At 50.2% G+C, this 22,806-nt stretch overlaps 1 protein-coding gene across 1 annotated transcript in view; it reads left to right on the forward strand.

Annotated features, from left to right (window-relative positions):
* The window catches only part of HEG1 (heart development protein with EGF like domains 1), a 105,666-nt gene that overhangs the window by 59,013 nt on the left and 23,847 nt on the right, over window positions 1-22,806 (forward strand). The window contains exons 7-15 of the mRNA XM_023757299.1: window positions 511-1,857; window positions 3,863-3,979; window positions 4,664-4,783; window positions 10,460-10,563; window positions 13,789-13,847; window positions 14,088-14,248; window positions 18,745-18,879; window positions 22,066-22,108; window positions 22,240-22,277. Coding sequence (XP_023613067.1) covers window positions 511-1,857; window positions 3,863-3,979; window positions 4,664-4,783; window positions 10,460-10,563; window positions 13,789-13,847; window positions 14,088-14,248; window positions 18,745-18,879; window positions 22,066-22,108; window positions 22,240-22,277 — 2,124 coding nt within the window. The remainder of the gene's footprint in view (window positions 1-510; window positions 1,858-3,862; window positions 3,980-4,663; window positions 4,784-10,459; window positions 10,564-13,788; window positions 13,848-14,087; window positions 14,249-18,744; window positions 18,880-22,065; window positions 22,109-22,239; window positions 22,278-22,806) is intronic.

Genomic DNA, 22,806 nt, shown 5'->3' on the forward strand with positions numbered 1-22,806 from the left:
CCCCTCCCCAGCTCACCCCCCACTTACCTAAGGCGTGTGCCAGGGGTGTCTGCCAGGATGCTTAGATAAAAGAGAACAGCCACTTTGCGGCTCAGGCCAGTCTCCTGGGAAAGAAACCTCTCATTCTTCAGAGAATGGAAAGTTGGGAGGGTTTTCCTTTTTCCATTTAGACGTAACAATTGTTCTATTTGGGGTCTTAAGAGCTTTTAAGATACCAATTTGCTTTTATCAAGAAAGGGCTGTGGAAGGAATCTGGGCCTGTTCCCTGTTCTTTGGGCCCTGGCCCCACTTCTCTTTTATTACCATTTCCTTTGCTGCCACCGCGTTCCTCACCGGAGGTGAACCTGCCCGCGCGGCCTCTCCGGAGAGCTCGCCTTGGAGACCGCGTCCCCAAAGGAAGTGATCGCCCGCCGGTGCTCACAGATCGGACACGGGCAGTCTGTCCGCAGTGGGTGTTCAGGGGTTTGCCTGTTTGTTCCGTTGACCTAACTTTGGTTTTTCCCTTTGCAGTCACTGGAGTTATCTACCATCCGGCGGGCGGCACAGACACCGAACGGAGGCCCCCCAGCCACCACACAGACCACACCTACGTCTCCTCCACTTTCACCAAAGGGGAGCGAGCACTGCTGTCCATCACAGACAACAGCTCGGCACCGGACATGAGGGAGAGTTCGACCTCTTCTGTTAAGATCTCAAACTCTTCACGTTCGGACGATCCTCCCTCTTCTCAGGTTCAGACGGAAAGAAGTAACGTCTCCTCCTACGGAGGGGCTCCTCCTTCCACGGAGTCACTAGGTCTGCGTCCAGCCCACCTCCCATTCTACACCCCCACCATGAATACGTCGGGCACCTTGGACCTTCTGGGCACACGTACTGGATCGGTCAGTGACTCGTCCCCTTCGTCGGGGCCCCCGCTGCCCTCACCCTCAGTGTCACAGCCCCACCAGCCCTTCTCCTCCACCTTATCATCCACCAGGTCCTCCGCTCACCCACAGGAGTCCACCCCCGACGCGCCCACACCTCTGCCTTCCTCACCACCCCCTTCGCCCGTATCCCTGACAGTCCCTGCCCCTGTCTCAGTGTCTGTGTCCCAGGCAACCCTTTCGCCTTCATCTCTTACCCTGGCCCTGCCCAGGGCCAGGGACACTCCCGTGACGCCAGTTCGGACGGCAACAATGGCATCGTCGGTGCCAGTGCTCTCCCACAGTCAAACAGCAGATCCTAAGAATCAGAGCAACCCACACCACGAACACGTGGCCACCGAATCAAAGCCCCCGAGCTGGGAGTCTCTGCCCACAGAGGCCACCGGAGCTGAAACCGTGAGCTCTGCTTCGGGGTTCCCCGTGGCCCCCGCTTTAACAGAGTCCTCCACGGAGCCAACCCTTCCAGCCACAAGCACCCGCTCGGCCCAGACGCCGCCAGCGTGGACAGCCACCACTCCCAAGACGCCCCCGACCCCCGTGCCCACGCCCGGCCCCTTGTCAAGCACAGCCACTCCGATGGCTGGCCCCGCCGCAGCGCAGACCACGGCTGGGAAACGGTTCTTGCCGACCAGCCCTGAAATGCCAGCGCCACGGATCTCCACAGAAGTCGTCGTCACCACTAAAAGGAGCCGAGCGCCTGTCCGTGACACCACCCGATGGAGCTCCCTGACCAGTGCACCCACATCAGCAACAGTACTGACCACGGAGCCGGGCGTTTCCGAAGGGGACAGCCCGGCTCCCCCTTTCCTCAGGACGACTCCCTCTCCCAGGAGCACAGACGCTTCTCCGGCCGAAGTGTCGTCTCCCTGGGCCACCACCTCCCGTGCTCAGAGCGGCACGCAGTCACCCCCGACCCGGTCGTCTCCAGCCTCAGGTAGCACACAGTCACGCGGGCAACTGAGTGCCAGGCGGGGGTGCGTGGGGTGTGCGGCAGTGGCTGCTGCTGGCAATAGCACAGTGTTGGGTGATCTCCCGTGCTTCCTGTAGAAGCACCTAAAGCATAAACTAATGTCACCGTGGACCTAATCTTCTCACCCCTGAGTTACGTAATTCCTCCCTAACAAGGAGGAGAGGATGCCACTGGCTGGGCGACATCAGTAGACGGTGTAGCAGCCGCTTGTAACGTCCCGTAACTGAAAGAGCTTTCCAAGCACGCCCTTAACTCTTCAGGAGCGGGGCGGCCACGATGCTGGGCGGGAGGGTAGAGGGAACACAGTCAAGAAGCTCTAGGTGGCCTGGCCGAGGCATGGAGTGAGTGGGTGGCTGCTCCCCGATCAGAGCCCGCGCTTCTGAGCCGGGCAGGTGGCTCCACAGTCACCAGGGAGGCTTCCCTTGGTCCAGGGGAAGCCCTGGCCCCTTGGTGTCCCTCAGATTAAGTTGCTGGTTGGTAGATGTGTGTGTGTTGGGGCGGGGGGTAGTTGGGCATGTTCAATAAGATGGTGACGGACTAATCTGTCCCATCGTGACTGCATTGTGCCTGAGGTTAACTTGAAGTTTCCGGTACACACATGACTCTTCGTCATGTAAGGAAAGGTAGAAGTAAGACGATCTGTCTTTTGGTGTCCTGTTTAAAATTGTACATGTGGCTCATCCAGACCCAGGAAGGCCAGCTGCTGGTGCTGATGGGGTGAAATGGAGATGATGCCCTAAGGAAAGAGAGGACGGGAAGTGCTCTGTGGTGACTGCAGCAGGGACTGTCAGTGGCAGGGTTCCCCCAGTCAGCCATCAGCAGTCTGGTGGCTGGAGGGTCATGCCCCGCCTGCCAGCCCCACGGTGCCATGAGGCTCGGTGCCCTCTCTGTACCCGTGATCCCAGCGGCTCTGGGAAACGAAAGCTGGATCCTTCCCCTGCTTCAGAGTTCACAGGGCTTTGTTTCCAGCAGCCAGATAGGCACCGTCTCCCTTCGCTGATTGTGGCCATTGCAGTGGCAACTGTGGGTGGGAGTTAGCATCATTACTGGCTGGTGATGTGCATTCTGCAGCAGGACCCATGGGCTCAGTGCTTGCTGGTCGCTGCTGAGCTTAGACGGGTGGTTTCAGGTCTATTAGAGCAGCCTCGAGGCACAGGAGCACCATCTTTAGGGTGAGCCCATCGGTTTTCGGGGTTGCTCTTTTGGAGTTAGAGACCTTGACTTCCGCCTTCTTTTTCTCATCCTACCACCGATTCTCTCCTTGGAGACGATGCAGTTATTTTGTGGGATCCGGCTTTTCTATGTATATGTCAGAAACCTTGACTAGGGAGCGTGACAATGCAGGTTACACAGACCGAAGCACAGAGCAGTGGCCACTGCCCTTGGGAGCTGGGAGTCCAAGGTGACCTTGAAGCCAGAGCATCACTGGGTCCAGATGAACCCTCCAGGGCTCGCTGTGACATGACACAAAGAGCTGGCACGGTCATGCTCACCTCCAGTCGGTTTTCTAAGCGAGGGCACAGCACGTGGAGGCCCACATATTATTGCATTGTGAGGTTTTCGGATACAGGGAAATCTTGCTGCAGGAGGATGGGTGACCAGGGATCCTTTCCCCCTTAATATGTGTTTTAAATGGGCATTAGTTCCAGTAGAATTTTCCAAGTATCACAGAGGCAGAGTAATCGTCCGTCCTGAGCGGAGTGACCCGTGAGCAGCACGTGAACCGGTTCTTGCGCCCAGGGTCCGGTTGTCAGGCGCTGTGTCTGCCCACCAGCGAGCGCCGGAACCCAGGCCCACCGCGTCTCAGTCGCCCCTCTCGGGAACCCACTCTGTGTTCGTACTGTGGCCTTTCAGGGCAAGTAAACAGAAATAAGTGAGGATCAAATATTAGCCAGGATTAAATATTTACCAAGCGCTGCCTTTACATTTGCTGTGCGGTTAACTGCTTTATTCCTGGAATGTGTTTCAGTGAACAGCTGCGCCCCTAACCCTTGCCTCCACGATGGGAAATGCGTTGCGGACCCCGCCCGCCGTGGCTATCGATGCGTGTGCTCACCTTCCTGGCAAGGGGAGGACTGCAGTGTGGGTAAGAGGAAAAGCCATCTCTGGGGTCTGCAGTGCAGTAGCACATCGGGAGGCAGCAGGCTCGTTTTTTCTCCAGATGCAGGGCAGTAAGATTTTTAAATTGATGCCCTGCTGCCTTGAGGTTAACACGCTCGTTGTCGTCTGCAGAATAATGTCGGACAGCGAGGCTGGCAGGTCTCCACGATCTGGCCTCATTTTGTGGGCTCCCTACACTCCTGCCACACTGGGCCCTGCACGGCTCCCCAAACACCCCTGTGCTTTGCTCTTCTGGCCTCCACTGTGCTGGTGCCTCAGCCTAGAACACCCCCTCCCCCACCACCACCCATCTCCACCTGCTTATTAAAGTTCTTCTAGTCTTAGTCCAGATATCATTTGAAACAGTCTTTTTTTTTCTTTTTTATTGTTGACGCTATTACAGATAGAAACAGTCTTAATCCTCCCCTCCATTAAAATCTGCTATTTTTCTGTACTTGCAAATCCTGCCTATGTTTACAGTTAGCTGTCTGCATGGCTGCCTCCACCCTTAATAGGCTAGTAGCCTCTTGGGAATAAGGGGAGTGTCCTACTGGTCTCTGGGGCCCCCTATACCTCATGCCATTGGGCCCTTAGTCCGCGCTTACTGTGCTGGGTTATGGTTTTGCTGTCTGATACGGATTCAGTGTGGCCTGTGTTCTGTCCTCTGCAGATGTGAATGAGTGCCTCTCCAACCCCTGCCCACCCCTGGCCGTGTGCAACAATACTCAGGGATCCTTCACCTGCAGATGCCCCATTGGGTACCAGCTGGAAAAAGGAATATGCAATTTGGGTAAGAGAGTTAGTCTATCTTGGGATTCTTTCTACACCACTCTATATTTTGCAAAGTGACATAAAAAGTAACGTTGCTTTTCTCCCTAATGAAAACCAACATTTGTCTGAGCTATAGTTTAAGGAAGAGAGAAAGAAGTGGAGGCTGCCTCGTGTCCCATCACTTAGAGAGATAGCACCTTCTATGAAACTGTTTTAGTGTGCATTATATCTTTACATAGTTGAAAACATGTGATATTTGTACAAATTTTACATCTTAAACATTTTCCCGTGTTATTAAAAACTAGAGGCCCGATGCACAAAATTCGTGCAAGAGTAGGCCTTCCCTTCCCCAGCTGCTGGCACCGGCTTCCCTCTGGCACCGGGACCCGGGCTTCCCTTGTAACCTCGGCTTCGTCCAGAAGGTTGTCCGGAAGGATGTCGGCTCTAATTAGCATATTATGCTTTTATTACAGTGGGGCCTTGACTTACGAGTGTCCCGACTAATGAGTTTTTTGAGATACTAGCTGTCTCTCAGCAGATTTTTTTGCATTGAGTTGACAGAGTAATTTGAGTTAACGAGCTCCTTAACGAGCTCCTTAACGAGCTCGGTCTCTGAACAAATTAAACTCGTAAGTCAAGGCCCCACTGTATTATAGATTTTATACAAACTTCTTAATGACTGCATGAGTATGCCATCATTTGTGCATAAACTGTTTGCTTCACCATTTCACCCTGCAGTTAGAAAAAAATATGTCTACATCACAGAATATTCTAACTATATTGTTTAAAAAATACATTTTAGAGAGAGAAAAAAACCCTGATTGTCCTACCAAATTCACACATTCTTTTCATTTTTAAAAACAATCTTCATGTTATTATGCACAGGCAGATATATTTTTACAAAGCTGTTGCCATACTTGTACCATGCAGTTTATCACATTTTGTTTCCTAATTTGATAAGACTCATGAAGCTGGTTGATTTTAGCTGTACTCACTGCTTTAAGATTAAGAAACAAACAACCCACATGGAGACCAAGGCCTGACAAGGCGCTAAGTGGCCAGGTGTGCACAATTGCTTGATTGGAAGCCAGGTTTCCGGCCTACCGTTCCTCCTGTCCCAAAATACTGTGTTAATTGTAAGGGCTTTCTTGCACACGGTGTATAACCCTGTATTGGAATGCCCAAGCCCAGTACATAACTGGAAGAAATTAGAAGTGAAGAACATCGAGTTATTATCTAAGCTCGATAAGGAAACTGGCAGGTAAAGTGACTCATCTTTGAATCATCTTAAATCACCCAGTGTGATACTTAACACACAGAAAGTACTCGGTAAATTTTTTTGCCAGGACGGATGTCTTTGTCTTTTGGAAATATCATTTGCATGAACTCCTATTGCCTATAGCAGTGATGGCGAACCTTTTGAGCTCGGCGTGTCAGCATTTTGAAAAACCCTAACTTAACTCTGGTGCCGTGTCACATATAGAAATTTTTTGATATTTGCAACCATAGTAAAACAAAGACTTATATTTTTGATATTTATTTTATATATTTAAATGCCATTTAACAAAGAAAAATCAACCAAAAAAATGAGTTCGCGTGTCACCTCTGACACGCGTGTCATAGGTTCGCCATCACTGGCGTATAGGCTAAGGGGAATCATCAGACTTTTTAGAAGGTTGTGTCAAACAACAAAACTAAAACAACTAGTAACGAGTGTGAGGTTCTTTATTCAAGGGAAGCCACCCATGGAGGGGAGTGCAGGGCCTCCCAGGCGCGGAGCACTCCTCCTGAGGGACTGTGGACAAGAGCGAGTGTTACAGAGGGTTAGAAGTGGGACCGAGGGGGAAACAGGGTGTGATTGGCGGGGGTTGCATATCTGACCTTATTTAGAAAAATTAAGGAACGAGGAAATAAGTATAGAGCTCAGGGCTGGCTTGGTGTTGGGGAGTGGGTGGCTGGAAATACGGTGTTTCTGGCCCAGCAGAGCCTACATGAAAGTTCTGTTCCTGGCAGGAGCAGCTTCATCTTGGGCCTAGAAATTTATTTCAACAGTTGCTACCCTACTGAAATAATGGTAGGATTTTGAAAATTGGTTAAAATACAAGGGTTAAATCAAAGCATTATTTAAAGAAAGAAAAATCTAGGAATATAGATACTAGTCAAAATCCAGAATTCCTCTTATTCTAATAGTTTATTTGCTTTTGGGGAACCTATTCCATTTAGCTACACCCTATAAGCCAGGAGTTTTGGATTAAGAATGGAGAAGGTGGACATGATTTTGTTCGGAAGCGGTGTGCAGAGTACACCTGTCCGAGAACGCAGATGCCTGGCTGCCAGCCCCTGGGCCACCACCTGCAGCCCATGACCCCCGAGCCTCAATTTCCTCATCTGTAAAACCAGGTTACCCCTGGTCTGCTTCCCACTCAGGCTTATTGTGAACATCAAATAAAATAATGTATTTGAGCAAGTTTTGAAAATGGTAGTGTTCAGGAGCACTCCAAGAAAAGAAAAGAAAATGGTAGAGTCCTCCAGATGGGAAGTATCATTTAACATTAGTCTTTAGCCTCTTGGGCCGCTTGGGCCAGAATTGAAAGCAATGAAAATAATAAACTACTCTGAATACAAAGGAATAAGTATGGGTCTTTAAAAAATCATTTCAATAACCTGTGTAAATCAGTAGTTAAATTTGAAGTAAAGAATTGCCTTACCCCGGCTGGTATTGCTCAGTGGTGGAATATTGACCTATGAACCTGGAGGTTACGGTTCAATTCATGGTCAGGGGACATGCCCGGGTTGTGGGCTTGATCCTCAGTAGGGGATGTGCAGGAAGTAGCCGATCAGTGATCCTTTCTCATCATTGATGTTTCTGTCTCTCTCTCCTTCTCTCTTCCTCTCTGACAGCAATAAAAATATATTTTTAAAAAGTTGCCTGAAAGCCAGGTGATATAACTGCAGGCATGAGGATGTCTGTGTGCCAGGGAGAGTGCAGGGGCTGGGAGGATGCCATGTGATGCCATCTTCACGTGCACATTCACACTGAAAGTGGAGGTCACATTTGCTGTCATGATTTAGAAGAGATTTGTGTACTTAGCATTTGCAACCTGTATATTTCTATACTGAGCGTCTGGATATAAGCCTGGACCTGTGTGAGATGTACAGATGAAGGAGCAGGTGACGGTTCTAGAAGCCTGTGTGTGGAGTGTCCCAGGGGCACCAGTATTGGGAGGAGAGTGGGTCGATTGTGTTAACAATCATCTTTCCCTTTTCAAGTCATTTAACTTCATTGTTCATAAACATCAGAGGGACATGCAAATTAGAGCATGCTGAAATGCTTTCATTTGGCCAAGAATGTTTTCAAAGAGCTCCCTGCTGCTCAGAAAGAGTCCTAAGCAGCTGGCTCCACTGAACTGTAGAACAAGCAAAAAGATGTTAAATAAGGATTAAGGGCTTCAGACAGTAAGTATAAGATGTTAAATGTTTTCCCTGGCTCATTTGTGGGCCTTTTTCTTAATTCAGCAAGCAAGCTTTCTGTGAAAAAGCAGCTTCAGGGGTTTCTGTGTTTCGGGTTATTATTTTTTTCCTGTCCAGAGGGGAAGATAGGAATTTAATATAAAAGAAGATAAGAGCCAGATATAAAGCAGTCTATACTAATGTTTGGTTGCCTGCCCATTTGTAAGTTCCATTCCCCTCAGGCCCAATCAGCACAAATTGATGTTAACTAGAATTTTATTTTATGAGTGACATGGGCCTTGAAAATGGGGCTGCTCTCTTTCATGTATGAATCCAACATTGTCCTGAATATGGGTCGTTTCATTAAGTGGCTTATCATCGTGGAGTCTGGCGGCCCCCTGAAGTGGGGTCCCCTTACAGAGGTTTGGAGCCTTTCTCTGTAGCCCCGTGATTGTCCTCAGAACAGCAAATATTTCCTGCTGCGCACACCAAACAAGTCAGTACAAGGCTAATGACGTGGCAATTCCTCGGGGGGCTGAGGTGTAGATAGACTTGGAAGATGGGCACACATGAAGTTCAATGTTCATGTTGGCCCTTGGGAGCTGCGCAACCTTGGGAAGTTACAGTGATAAAGTGGGCATTTCCTCTGAACAAAAGGAATAGGTGTTGATGGGGTGACTCTCAGGAGTAGAGGAAACCTAAGCATGCCCTTGAACGTGAGGACTTGTCGACTTGGTGAAAGACCTAGAGTGCAAGAGCTCTCCTCTCTCTGAAGCAAGCAGGTCAAACTCAAGGGCTAACACGGGCCAAATAAACAGTTTAAGTTTATGTGGCCCGCAAAAGAACAAAAGCTTCAATTTTCATAGAAATGTAGGTTTATTTCAATAGAGACATGCTGAATACAAAGGGCTGAAATAAATGAGTAATCGTTAACATAAAATAATAGAACATTTTAATAAAAATTAATATTTTTTTCTTAAACATTAACTTACCAGACACTGAATAACTGCACAAATTAATAAGCATAATGCAGATAAACCTATTTTTCTTATTCTCTGAAAGCGAAATATTTCCTGTTGCTCACACCAAACAAGTCAGTACAAGACTAATGACGTGGCAATCGGCTGCTAAAGTATTTGCTGCTAGTATTAGTGGAGAGAAATGGTGCACCTGCGAGTAAGGCATGTAAGGGAAATGAATGCAACACAATGATAGTAATCAGTCATTAGCGAATGTTGTAGTTCATTATTAATACTTACGTATACCAGGATATTGTAAAAATTAAGTTACGAAATTTTTATTAAAACATACCGGTTTCTTACATACCATTATATTGGCTGGGCTGCAAAAATATTCATTGTGGGCTACATGCGGCCTGTGTGCCATAAGTTTGACATGCTTGCTCTAAAGCGCTATGCCCGGCCAGCGTGGCTTAGTGGTTGAGTGTTGACCTATGAACCAGGAGGTCACAGTTCGATTCCCAGTCAGGGCACATGCCCGGGTTGCGGTCTCAATCCCCAGTGTGGGGCATGCAGGAGGCAGATGATCAATTATTCTCTCTCATCATTGATGTTTCTATCTCTCTCTCCCTCTCTGAAATATATATATATATATATATATATATATATATATATATATATATGCTAATATGCAAAGTGTCCCCTTGGGTGTTTGACCGACTGGGAGTTTGATTGCTCGCTATGACGTGCACTGACCACCAGGGGGTGGCGAGGAATGAATGAAGGCCCTGGCTGACAGCCGGCAGCTGCTAGGGACACTACCTGTGCACAAATTTTGTGCACTGGGCCTCTAGTAAATAAAGCATTATGGGGCCTGAGGAGCACTTTTTGTGTCTAGCCCCATGTCTCCCTCCTGCAATTGTGTAGTTTAGGCCAGCTCATCTCTCTTCTTTGTCACAGCTTTACTGGGCATCTGTTATGGGAAGGCTGTTAGAGAGATGTCAGGAAGGCTCCTCTCAGCAGCCCTCCCTTCCACACAAAGGGCTCCTTGGAGTCTCTCACCCACAGAGTTACTCAGTCTGAGCCATCAGCTCAGCTCAGTAGGTGCTCACCTTCGTGGAGAGGAGCCCAGAGAGGGGCGGTGGTCTCCACCGTCAAGGAGAAAGAACTGCACAGAGATGGTCTTCGAGGTGGGATAAAGCCGGACACCCCAGAAATTTACAGACATTCAGCCGTGTGTAGGTCAACCTCTCGTGTAGCCTAACAGGTTATGTTTTTATTTTCAGTTAGAACCTTTGTGACAGAGTTTAAATTGAAGAAAACATTTCCCAATTCCACCGTGGAGAAACATTCGGACCTACATGAAGTTGAAAATGAGGTCACCAAAACGGTAAGTTTTCTGAAAGGCATCTTACTTCTAGGCCTTTGTTTTCTAGAATAGGTTTCATTCGGGATTGGGAGCCTCCTGGGCGTCAGCTTTGTCTCCTGGGCTGTTCATGTCTGTTACGTTTGGAAGGTTAGCTTCGGGGTAGAATAAAGGCCTCTCCGAGCCAGAGGGCGGTGTGGAGAGGCAGTGGTCCCCAGGAGGAGGGTTTCTTCGAACGTGTCCTCACCGGCAGCCTTTGTCGGCGGGTTGCCGGTTATTTGCCATGTGCACACTGACAGGCACAGACATGTAGGTGACGTGAGCCTGTGAAAGCTGTTGGCGAAGAGGAAAGACCCAGAGCATCCTGCTGGCCCTCCTGCTGCTGACCTGCTGTGTGACGTCTCGGGGTTAGGAACGTGGAGAGGATAGCGCCCTTTTCCTTCAAGGGAGTGCCAAAGCGGAGCAGTTAGTCCTGGTTACCCAGGGGGAGGATTCAGTGCATAGACCAGCAGTTCTCAACCTGTGGGTCGCGACTCCTTGGGGGTCGAACGACCCTTTCACAGGGGTCGCCTAAGACCGTCGGAAAACACATATATTTACATATTGTTTTTGTGATTAATCACTATCCTTTAATTATGTTCAATTTGTAACAATGAAATTGGGGGTCACCACAACGTGAGGAACTGTATTAAAGGGTCACAGCATTAGGAAGGTTGAGAACCACTGGCATAGATTATCGAGGGGCCTTTGATTCTTCTTTCCCTCTCGGCTTACTTTTTGTCAGGGAAACAAAAAGGAAGGAAAGAAGAAAGGAAGGGAGGGAGGGAGGGAGGAAATGGAGAGGAAGAAAGAAGAGATGAAATAAAACAGGGCCTTTGATTCTTTTTTTCCCTCTTGGCTTACTTTTTGTCAGGGAAACAAAAAGGAAGGAAGGGAGGGAGGGAGGGAAGGAGGGAGGGAGGGAGGGAGGGAGGGAGGGAGGGAGGGAGGAAAGGAAGGAAGGAAGGAAGGAAGGAAGTAAGGAAGGAAGGAAGGAAGGAAGGAAGGAAGGAGGAAAATGGAGAGGAAGAAAGAAGAGATGAAATGAAACAGTATATTTTGCCTCTTGGCTGCTATGTGAGTCTAAGATTTAGTGTCTAGAAAACCAAAGTTTGCCATTAAAATAAGTTTTAGAGATCAGTCTATTTCTGATTTCAGTTTTACTTGTTCCGTATGGGTGAGAGTTCGTGTACTAGCCAAAACCTCGAGGACTTTACAGGACTGTGGATTTTATTTGCAAACTTTAGATGGCAGTTCTGTTTCCGTATCTCCTGCGCTTCTGCTCTGACAGGGTGTGACAGGTGCCTCACTAAGGTATTCTGTCACCGTGACCGATGGAAAACGGAGGCCCTGGGAGCTGACAATGCTGCCTGAGCTCACACTGAGCGGGTGCCAGGTTAGGGAACAGGCCACCAGACCATCCTCAGGCCTGACACCAGTTGCAAATTCGGGGATCCCCAGGCCACCCTCAGATTTGACAATTCACTAGGACTCACAGATGGCGCCTGAAGCTGTCACACCGCGGTTATGGTTCATTACAGTGAACGGGTCCAGGTCACAGCCAGCCAAGGAAGAGAGGCGTGGGGCAGGGCCCCGGGGGTTCCAGATGCGATGCTTTGGCTGTCCTCTCCCCACGGGGCCACGAACAGGTTTAACGCCTCTGGGCTATGATGTGTGCAATATTCATGGAGTGTGCCAGCCAGGGAAGCTCACCTGAGTCTTGGTGTCTAGAGCCAATATGTTGTGCTCATTTCAGCAGCACATGCACTAACATTAGAGCCAATACCTAGACATGGCCAACTGCCCGAAGGGCTGACCTCGGGCCCCAGCCTCGCTGGAGGTCCAGGGGTTACCCTATAACTCAAAGCCCTCACCATCAATCATGCTATTAGACGATCTGGAGTGGCCCAGGCCCCCGGGTAAACAAAGGCAGGCCATTCCAAAGGCTTAGAGATTGCCTCCCAGGAGCCTAAGACCAGACCTCTCTTGGGGCAGGGTTTAATTTCTTACTAGATGGCAGGTTTTATGTCTACTTTTACGTCTTCTAACCCTATACCTGACGTTCTTGTCACCCCACCACACCTGCCTCTTGGTCAGTCTTTCCTTGTAACATAGCACAGGGCTGAGAGCGCCGTGCACGGGTGCAGTCCTTCCATTACACAGCGCTCCGAGGCTGCTCTGACTTGTTAAGTTGGACCCAGTATCAGCCCATCACTTATTAGTGAAGTGACACCCCACCCCAGGAAATAGTGGAGATTTAGGCAGTGACTGGAGAAGCCACTCAAGTGGCCCTTCCCAAGATGCCATTCTGTTCTGAAATGCGCCACTTCTGTCTTTACCTGGGAGGGGGAAAGCTTAAGAACTGATGCTAGTAATGAATCACTGCCTATCAAAATATAAAGCAGTGTCATACGAAGCCATAAAAGTCTGGTAACATCCTTGTTTGAATCCTTCTTCTGAAGAGCGAAATGTACCTGACACATGGGCCGTGAGGCCAGGTGCGTCTGCACTGCCCAAGGTATTGAGACCCTCTGCTGCCTAGAAGGAATCCCTGGCCCCAAAGTGGGGCTGGGGGGGCGGAGGGGGGGGGAGAAGGGAAGCAGGCCTGGTGCTTTCTTTACGCCCTGAGGGGTTCCTGCTCTCTCTGAGGGCACAAGGCAAACAGGCAGAGTCGCTCTTAATTTGCTCTCAACAAAAGGGTTCTTGACCCACGTAATATAATTGCCCATGTTTGCCGAGGGACCTGTCTTTGAGTTGGGTCAACCCGCTGTACATCAGGAGGGGCCTGCTTGGGGCCTGCCAGACCTGGGGCCGCGGAAAGGAACCAGCCTTTTCGTGAGGCTCCCTCACTAGGCGAAGTCCAAATAAACAGTTGCCTTGGAGTTTTTTGAAACCCTGGGTCTTAGAAGAGATCTGCTGCTTTGAAGATGTTTTGCATCCAAGGGCGCTGTTCAGAACATCCGCCCCTGCCAAGACTTGCCCCACTGATTCACTATCTGCCTCTCTCCCTTTGTACTCAGGGGGCCACAGAATAGGAGCAGGAAGGCGTTTAAGAAGGGAACACAAAGAGGACACCGCTCCTCTGTAAAGCCCCTGCTGATAACTTGATGGCTGGAAAATGCCTGTTTAACACCGAGAATAGGAAATCGGTTCCAGCCCTAAGGCTTTTGTCTAGCTCACAGTTAACGACAAACCTGTTCTTCTTTTCAGCTGAATATGTGTTTTTCAATGTTACCTGGTTATACCCGATCCACAGTTCGTGCTTCAGGGTAAGTGCATTCGCTTGTGAACCAGTCTATAGAAAGGGGAGGATACTCGTCCATGGGTGGCAGCCATAAACCCGGGCCCTGTTTTGACCAAGCCACAGGGTGACCCAGGGCCAAAGTCACTGGACCTTCATGCTGTCCCATTCCCTCACCGGACAATGGAGATGACGGCTCATTTTTCAAAAGCCTTGGGGCCCACATGTCATTTTAGAGCAATTAAAAACCTACACGCTTTGCCCGTAGAGAGTCCAGCGCCGTGGTCCTGTCGCTGCAGACCACCTTCTCCCTGGCCTCCAACGTGACGCTGTTTGACCTGGCTGACGGGATGCAGAGGTGTGCCAACTCCTGCAGGTCCTCTGCTGAGGTGTGCCAGCTCTTGGGATCGCAGAGGCGCATCTTTAGAGGTGAGAGAACGGCCCTCTGGGATGAACCCCTCCCCCATACGGTTAGGCACACACCTGGGCTAGAAATGGAAGGCAGTCGGGGCTCGAGTTCAAGAAAGCTCGTCACAGAGCCAAGCTATCTTTGAAGCAGGTGTTAAGTGAAGGACCTTAACACTTGGGCCCGTGTCTGTGGACCTTTGTACACGCAGGCGTGCACATGCACAGTCTTTTTTTTTTAAAAAAATTATTTTTATTGATTTCAGAGAGGAAGGGAGAGGGAGTGAGAGATAGAAACATCAATGATGAGAGAGTATCATTGATTGGTTGCCTCCTGCATGCCCCCTACTGGAGATCAAGCCCACAACCCAGGCATGTGCCCTTGACTGGAATCGAACCTGGGACCCCTCAGTCCGAAGGCTGACGCTCTATCCATTGAGCCAAACCAGCTAGGGCACACATGCACAGGCTTGAAGTCGCCTGGTCCTTGGCCTGCTGCCCCTTCTACTCCTACACGGAAGCTGATGTAATGAAGCAGAAACCACTCTTCTTTCTCTTTGAAAACTCCTACTCTCTCTGGGGAGGCAGACGTTCACACAGAATGTACTGCTTGTCAATACCCCAAACCGTTGTGGTGATATACCATTAAGTAACAGTAGCCTGGGCAGTATGACCTGCCATGTGTGTTGGTCGCAGATGACCGCTGCACAGACGCAAGACCAGACCACGGTCGCCAGCTGCCCAGTGTCAGTCAGGATAATCTCCCCGTTCTTGTTCTTGCTTTATCTGTTTTGTCCAAAGCTGCTGCGGTGCATCTAGGGGAAAGCAGATGAAATGAGGGATTAGAGACAAGTTCACATTTGGGTCTTAGAGGGAGGTGTTGCCTCTGGGATGGGAAAATGGCTGGAATCAAAGGGCTTCCTCACAAAGGGGCTTGTCCCTGCTGCCGTCTCCTAAGTGATCAAAGCTCATTCCCTGCACGGTTAGGAGGTGGCATCTGGGTGGGCCTCCCACCCGGGCCCCGATGCTGGACCTAAGTTGTAGGTGGCAGTTGCTATCATTCAGCATCACTGGGGAGTTAGCTTAAAACTTCATGTCCCAGTGGACTGACTGCTCTAAACTCTGAGTCGAGAGCTCTTTGGTTTTACTTTGTTTGTTTTTGTGATTCAGGGTCTTCATTTGGCCTCCTCGGCGAGTAGGAAGGGGACCTTTCAATTCAGTCAACACTTACTGAGTGCATCCTAGGTGGTCAGCGTGGTGTGAGGTTATGTTTTGTCCCCAGTAAATGCATTGCATGCCTTGCAAATCAAGTGGCCAGATCCTTGGCTTCGTAAGGTCCTGTTCAGAGCAGTCCTGCCCCCTCTCTGACTCCCATTCTTCCAGCGTGGATGTGTGTGGATCATGGGAAAGCACCTGTTTCCTTATTGGGGTCCCATTCTTCTTTTTTATTTTTTTAGGACTTTAATTTTTTTAGAGCAGTGTTAGGTTCACTGCAAAATTGAGAATAAGTTACAGAAATATCCCACATCCCCTCACATCCCCACATGTGCTGGTCCCCATACTTCGTCTTTCCTTCCAGAGCTTGTGAAAAAAGAGACAGCCAGGCATCTTGGCTCAATGCGGGCTCACATCTCTGTTCTTAATCCCAGGGCTTCTCCAGGTTTTGCCAACACACCCAGCATGGTCTATCGCTCACCTTTCTGAGTGCTAGGGAGGCGGGCATGACGGGCAGGAGCTCTCAGGCTCTGCCATCTGGGTGTTTCCAACATCTGGGCAGCACCGACTACTCTGGACGCGGCCATGGGAAAGGCAGGCTTTGACCCTTCAGTTCACAAAATACCTACTTCCTCTCCTTTTGGAACCTTGCAGCTCTCGTGTCTCCAGAGGTTTAGAATCCTTGGAAATCCCCCTGGCAGGGTCTCAGCCTTAGACCTACATAAGTTCTCATTGTCTGTCCGGCGGATGTCATGCCCAGGAAGGACCATGGGAACTGGGGATGTAGAACAATCACATCGCCAGGCTTCCAATGAAAATGGGATTCTGCGTGGTTCCGTTTGATGGATTTACGGTAAAAAATTCTGTTCTTTGAGAATTTTGAGGATAGCAACTCCTCCATTGCATGGGCAGGGCCAGCTTCCTTTGCGTTCCCAGGAATCTGCCTCCGTGCCGGGCGAGTAGTTAGACAGCACGCTGGATTAAGGGGCAGGATGAAAGGAAAACATGACGGGCTTCCAGAGAATATCTAATCAGGCCAGGCACTCAGGCTGGCTGCTGGACAAGGCTGGAGCTGGCCAGGCTGCCTGGCCCTGGAGGTATTCCTTCAGATTAAGGCTTGAGGGCTGGCAGCGCCTTCAGAAAGTAGAGATGAGGGATTGCGGGGTTTTAGGACCTCTCTGCTGCCAGCTTTGCAGTGTTGGCTTGGTGAGATTTTTCATTTTTTATTTTTCTCCCTTAAATACAGGCTTTTCACAATAAACAAAGGAAATTCTATCACACGCACAAACAGGGTTCTGATTTAGCACGTCAGCCTCCACTGATAAAGACAGGAAACTTGGTGTTGAGAACCGAAGTTGTGTCCTAAACTTACCTCCCTGTGACCAGGCCATCCACCAGGCCCCAGGCTCTCAGGACTCAGAAAAGGAGGCTGATGCTGGGACCCCCACCCACTCCCCCACCCCCACACTGTGTGGGCATCAGCTCCTGTCACCAGACTGGCCTAGGCAGGGACAGTTTGCCGTACTGTGTTGAGAACTGGTTTCTGAATAGGTTGGTGTCTTCCTTAAGGTGGGAGAGAGGAGACCATCCTCACAGCACAATGTACACATTGCCTTTCCGTGGCTCTCCCCCCATCTGAACTTGCTCTTGTCTGCCAACAGCAGGAGCACATGACAGGCTTGCTTTGCCCTGTACATGGGTCTAGGTTACTGCTTACTCTCCCATTGGTTTCATAGTTTTGTCCTATTGTCTGTGTACCCCAATTACATGTGTCGTTTTTGGGAGGGACTTATCTTAGGTTGTAGAATGTACCCTCATTGTGTCTGCTGTGTACAATCCCAGAGAGGGTCCAATGTGTACAGTCCCAGAGGGTCCAATGTGTACAATCCCAGAGAGGGTCCAATGTGTACAGTCCCAGAGGGTCCAATGTGTACAGTCCCAGAGAGGGTCCAATGTGTACAGTCCCAGAGGGTCCGATGTGTACAATCCCAGAGGGTCCAATGTGTACAGTCCCAGAGGGTCCGATGTGTACAATCCCAGAGAGGGTCCAATGTGTACAGACCCAGAGGGTCCAATGTGTACAGTCCCAGAGAGGGTCCAATGTGTACAGTCCCAGAGGGTCCGATGTGTACAATCCCAGAGGGTCCAATGTGTACAGTCCCAGAGGGTCCAATGTGTACAATCCCAGAGAGGGTCCAATGTGTACAGTCCCAGAGGGTCCAATGTGTACAATCCCAGAGAGGGTCCAATGTGTACAATCCCAGAGGGTCCGATGTGTACAATCCCAGAGGGTCCAATGTGTACAATCCCAGAGGGTCCGATGTGTACAGTCCCAGAGGGTCCAATGTGTACAGTCCCAGAGGGTCCGATGTGTACAATCCCAGAGGGTCCAATGTGTACAGTCCCAGAGGGTCCGATGTGTACAATCCCAAAGAGGGTCCAATGTGTGCAATCCCAGAGGGTCCAATGTGTACAATCCCAGAGAAGCCACATGCCCAACCTGAGAGCTTTTTGATAATGAAAATGGTGCTTTGTCATCCATGAAATGAACATGGCCCACACACCAGGACTGGACACAGCCAGGTGGGTACACATGGAAGAAACAGGGCCTTCAAGCGAAGGAGATAGGAAGCCTGAAAGATGCACGCCTTCACGGCCTGCCTGTCTCTCATGGTGACGCGGTGACTGGAGGTCCGACAGCACCTTCTGCATGTGTATCGGGCACTGTGTGGGGGCCAGTCTCTGAGGTGCTGGAGACCCAGAGATGAATAAACTGGGAGACATGGCCAATGTAGTGGGGAAGCAGGCAGGGGACACAATAAAACTATAGCCCGCAGAGCCCAGGTCATCTTCCACTGCCCCTCGGACCGTCTATTGTCAGGTGAGCCTCCCAGGCTGCACAGACACAGGCTGAGGCACCTTCAGCTCGAGGCAGGTCTGCCCCTCAGCCTTCTCCGTGGAGCATGGTCTCGGCTCCTGGGTGTCTGTGATCTCCCCCCGCAGTCCTTACTCGAGAAGATCCCACACCTTCGAGGGCCGTCCGTGCAGTGGCCCGGAGCTGGGGCCAGCTCCGTTTCCTCTGGGCTTCTCCATCTCCACATGCTGTGTGAACGCTCAGTAAAGAGGCCTTGGGCCAACACGGGGGAGGAGGGGCAGAAGGCAGAATGCACCTGGGCAAGGAGCGTGCACCGGCAGGCTTTTTGGGAACCTGTCCTCGGAGCCTCTTGACATAGGAAGTTCCTGCGTCTTAAGGTCTGAGGTGGACGAGGCTTTGTGTGGTTTCACTGTCTTGTTTTCCATTCCAGCGGGCAGCTTGTGCAAGCGGAAGACCCCGGAATGTGACAAGGAGACCTCCGTCTGCACGGACCTGGACGGGGTGGCGCTGTGCCAGTGCAAGTCGGGCTACTTCCAGTTCAACAAGATGGACCACTCCTGCCGAGGTGCCTGCCGCTTCTCGGGCTCTGCTGCCTTGCTTTTCTCTACCGGGGCTCCTCCTGCTCGGTGGCCTGCTCTAAGCTGGGGGTAACCAGCCCTTGTTGTTTCGAGCGCAGCAGGGTGGAATACATTACCTTCTTGGAATAGCAGCATTACCTCTGACCCTGCGCTGGCCTGGCCCTGGTTTCAAAGGGAAAGTAAAGAGAATGGAATGCCTGTGGCCGGCAACGCCTTTTCTTTTTTCTTTCCACTTTAAGGAAGTTAGAAAAATTATTGTTTTAATTCCCAAAGCTTTACTCTATTGTCCGCTAATCTTTTAAAATGGTGATACAAGCGTGGAGTCAGGCTGTACCTTTTAGCAGCAGCTGTGGCCCAAGTGGGTCAGAGCCCACCTTGGCCTCCCCGGTCACGTATCACCTTGGGCAAGTCACTCCACTTCGCTGGACCTGTTTCCTCTTCTGTGACATGGGTGTAGTGACACTTCATTGATCATCTAAGAATTAAAGAGGGCAATGTATACATACGGTGGTACTGTGGAAGCCATCCACATTGCTCTTGTATTTTACCCAGGTGGTTGTTGAACAATGAGCCTTAGTTTTTTTTTTGTTTGTTTGTTTGGTTTTTTTATATATATTTTATTGAATTTTTACAGAAAGGAAGGGAGAGGGATAGAGAGTCAGAAACATCGATGAGAGAGAAACATCGATCAGCAGCCTCCTGGACACTCCCTACTGGGGATGTGCCCGCAACCAAGGTACATGCCCTTGACCGGAATCGAACCCGGGACCCTTGAGTCCACAGGCTGACGCTCTATCCACTGAGCCAAACCGGTCAGGGCTGAGCCTTAGTTTTTAAAGGTTTCATAAAGTATTTAAGGACAGAAAGCTAATTCTGCAAACCTTTTAGGTGAGGCTGAAGTTCGTGTAGTTTGAGAATAGAGGCTGCTCGGTGAGTGTAGGGTGGAGCCCAGGCCCAGAGTGCGGAGTACCCTGACTCTGAAGGACTGCAGCAGCCAACACTGGCTGCTGATCGGTGTCCTGGAATCAGAGTCAAATCGCATATTTGCGAAAAGTGGCGTGCCACTTACAGCTGTCAGGACTGCCGCTGGAGGACTCATTCTGTCAGGAGAGGATAAAAATACATTTGAGGGCAGCGCGCTCGTCCTGAGCATCAGACCCGGTGGCTTAGGTTCATGGACGTCCTCCGCTCTGCACGCAGGCCCTGCGGTGGGCGCTGAGAAGAGGGCCAGTGCTCCGTGATGGGCAGCTTCACGGTGTTCCTCAGCACGGCAGGCTGCCGCCCTCATACAAAGAGATGACGCTTCCTAATTCCGTCTTATCTGGGTTAATGCAGAGTGTTCCTCACCCTTCTTAGACACCGAGCCTCGTGGGAAGGTGACCTCTGCTCAAATCCATCCGCTGGGCAGTGTGGCTGTCGGGAGGGAGAGGGAAGTGGGCAGAGGTGCAGGCATCTAGAGTGCCTCTGGAGCGTCTGGTGGCCACTTCTGCCCCTGGCTGGCCCGGGCCACTTCCCCTCTGCTTCCAAGTCAGCAGTTTCCTATTTGTGTCGCCTGCAGACGAGCATTAGTGATGGCATAGCTGTCAGAGGTTTTCAAATGCAACGGCACAGGCCCCGGCAATCTGTGTTTATCCAGGGATGACCCAAGAAGCAGCATAAAGAACCCGTGGTTAGCTTGTGGGCTTGCTGCCGAGGGCCTCTGCAGCCTCGTTTCTGCAGTTGGATTTTCGTCTGTAGCCATCAGGCCTCTGATGAGTACGTGAGGGATCTCCTTGGTCACAGCCCTGTCTGCTGGGTTCTGATGGGTCAGCAGTGACATCTTCTGGCCACTGGAGCTGGAGCACAGAGGTATTTAGAGTGAGTCCCTTTGGACACTGCAGATCAGGGTCAGCCCCCTGTATAAATGGGAGATAGAGGTGTGGGTGTGTTTTCTAAATCTCTGCAGTTCATATTTGTACACTAGCATAGCTGCATTGTTCTCTGTCTTGCACACATGCACACACGCACTTACTGTCTCACATGCCTTTACAGTGCCTTTACCCGACTTTCTAACCGTCTGTAAGATTAAACTAGGTGACCTTCCCACAGGTATTGCAGCCTCCTTCCATCACACAGGCTTCGTGATGAATTCCAGCTCCCTGTTTGCGGGTCTCTTTCTCTCCCCAGACGGCAAGTCCCTTGAGGGCGGTGCCTGGGTCCAGGACACGCTCAGCATGTTGCAGGGTTTAGCAATGTCCGCCGAATGAACAGTGGATCATAGGGCAGCAAATGACAGGACAAGACTGGCAGGGCTTGAGTTAGTTTCTTGCAAGAGAACAAAAGAGATTTTAGGACTCCACCACTTATTTTTCTTAAAAGGACAGAGGCTTGAATTTTATTGTGTTCCATATCAAGGGGGAAGCCCAATTGGACATATATGCTAGTTAGTCCCATGTTCATTTCATCCTCAGTGCTCCGCGGGTCAGAGCCCCTCGGGGGTGACCATGAGGCTCGCTGCAGTGCCTAGAACAGCACCGTGCCCACAGTTGCTCAGCCTTTAGTGAATGACCAAATGAGCCCATTCGAAATAAAGAAACATCAGCATATCTGGAGTCAGGATACTTCCGAAGCTACATGAAAACAGCCCAGCCCAGCAGCCCGCACGCAGGCTGGGTAACAGATGGGCGTTACGTGTGCCCAGATGACAGTCATGGCCTGGAAGCTCCCACCCAGCAGATGAGGGTTTGGGTGAAGCACTTGTCTGTGTATGTGATGCTGCCCGGGGGCCACAGAGAACTTCCAGAGAGCATGGCATTTGTTGCAAAATAATGTAAAACATTTATTTAGTGGTTGCTGTGTGTCAAGCACTGTGCTAAACCTTATTTTACTTATTCCCCTCCAAGAAACTATAAAGTATATATTTATTATTATCATCATCATCATTATTATTATTATTATTACTATTTATAGATGGGAAACTGAGAACCACAACGAAGTTAATTTTTTTTTCTTGGTAAAATTATGAGTTGAGCTGACAATATTATTTAGCCCAGATAACAGATAATCCTAAAGCCATTGGTGGCCTTCTGGTTCTAGAATATTCTTGTGGACTTTAGGTTGGCTGGTGTTTAATGAACTGCCAGTCTAGGCCAAGGGAGGTGGCCACATTCACGGACTGTCCTTTTCTCTTTCAGCGTGTGAAGATGGATACAGGCTTGAAAACGAAACCTGCATGAGGTAGGTCTCCAGGTTCACTTATTCTGATGCATTTGTTGCAGACCTTACTTAGAAATTACTTAGTAAATTGCCGCAATGATTTCTTTTGAGATTTGAGACTCATTCTTGTTTTTTTCTTTGTTGACTTGCAGTTGCCCATTTGGCCTTGGTGGTCTCAACTGTGGAAACCGTGAGTATGCCGAAGGGGCCCGTTCCGCGTGGGCGGGGCCTGGCGGGGTTGTCAGCGAGCAAGGTGTCTGTCCCCTCCCCGCTCCTCAGTCCAGATCCGCTGTTCCCTCAGCCCCTGTGCTGGGAGGTGTGTGGAAAGCAATGTGCTCTGTAGGGGCTGAGGGCTGGTGGAGGAGATAAACACCTCCCTCAGTAGCCCTGGCTGGGAGTGTCACTACAGTGAATTAAGTGTGAGACGTGAGGCAAGCAGGGAGGGGCCACACCCAAGGAGAATAGCATCTCTGCTTCTGGGAGGGGGTGGTTTGGAGGTGTTGGGAGACTTTGGTAGGTATGGAGGAGGAAGGAGGAAGGAACAACTTAAAGGTCTTGGGGCAGCCTGGGCCATGGTATTCGCTGGGCAGCGTGTAAGTGGATGTGGCTGAGGATAGAGCAGTGGTTCTCAACCTTGGCTGCACATTTGCATCACCTGGGAATCTTTTTTAAATCCTGATTTCTGGGCTCATCCTACGGAAATTCTGTTTCTTTGTATG

The sequence above is a fragment of the Myotis lucifugus genome, unplaced genomic scaffold (assembly GCF_000147115.1).
Source record: "Myotis lucifugus unplaced genomic scaffold, Myoluc2.0 scaffold_105, whole genome shotgun sequence".
Classification (NCBI taxonomy): domain Eukaryota; kingdom Metazoa; phylum Chordata; class Mammalia; order Chiroptera; family Vespertilionidae; genus Myotis; species Myotis lucifugus.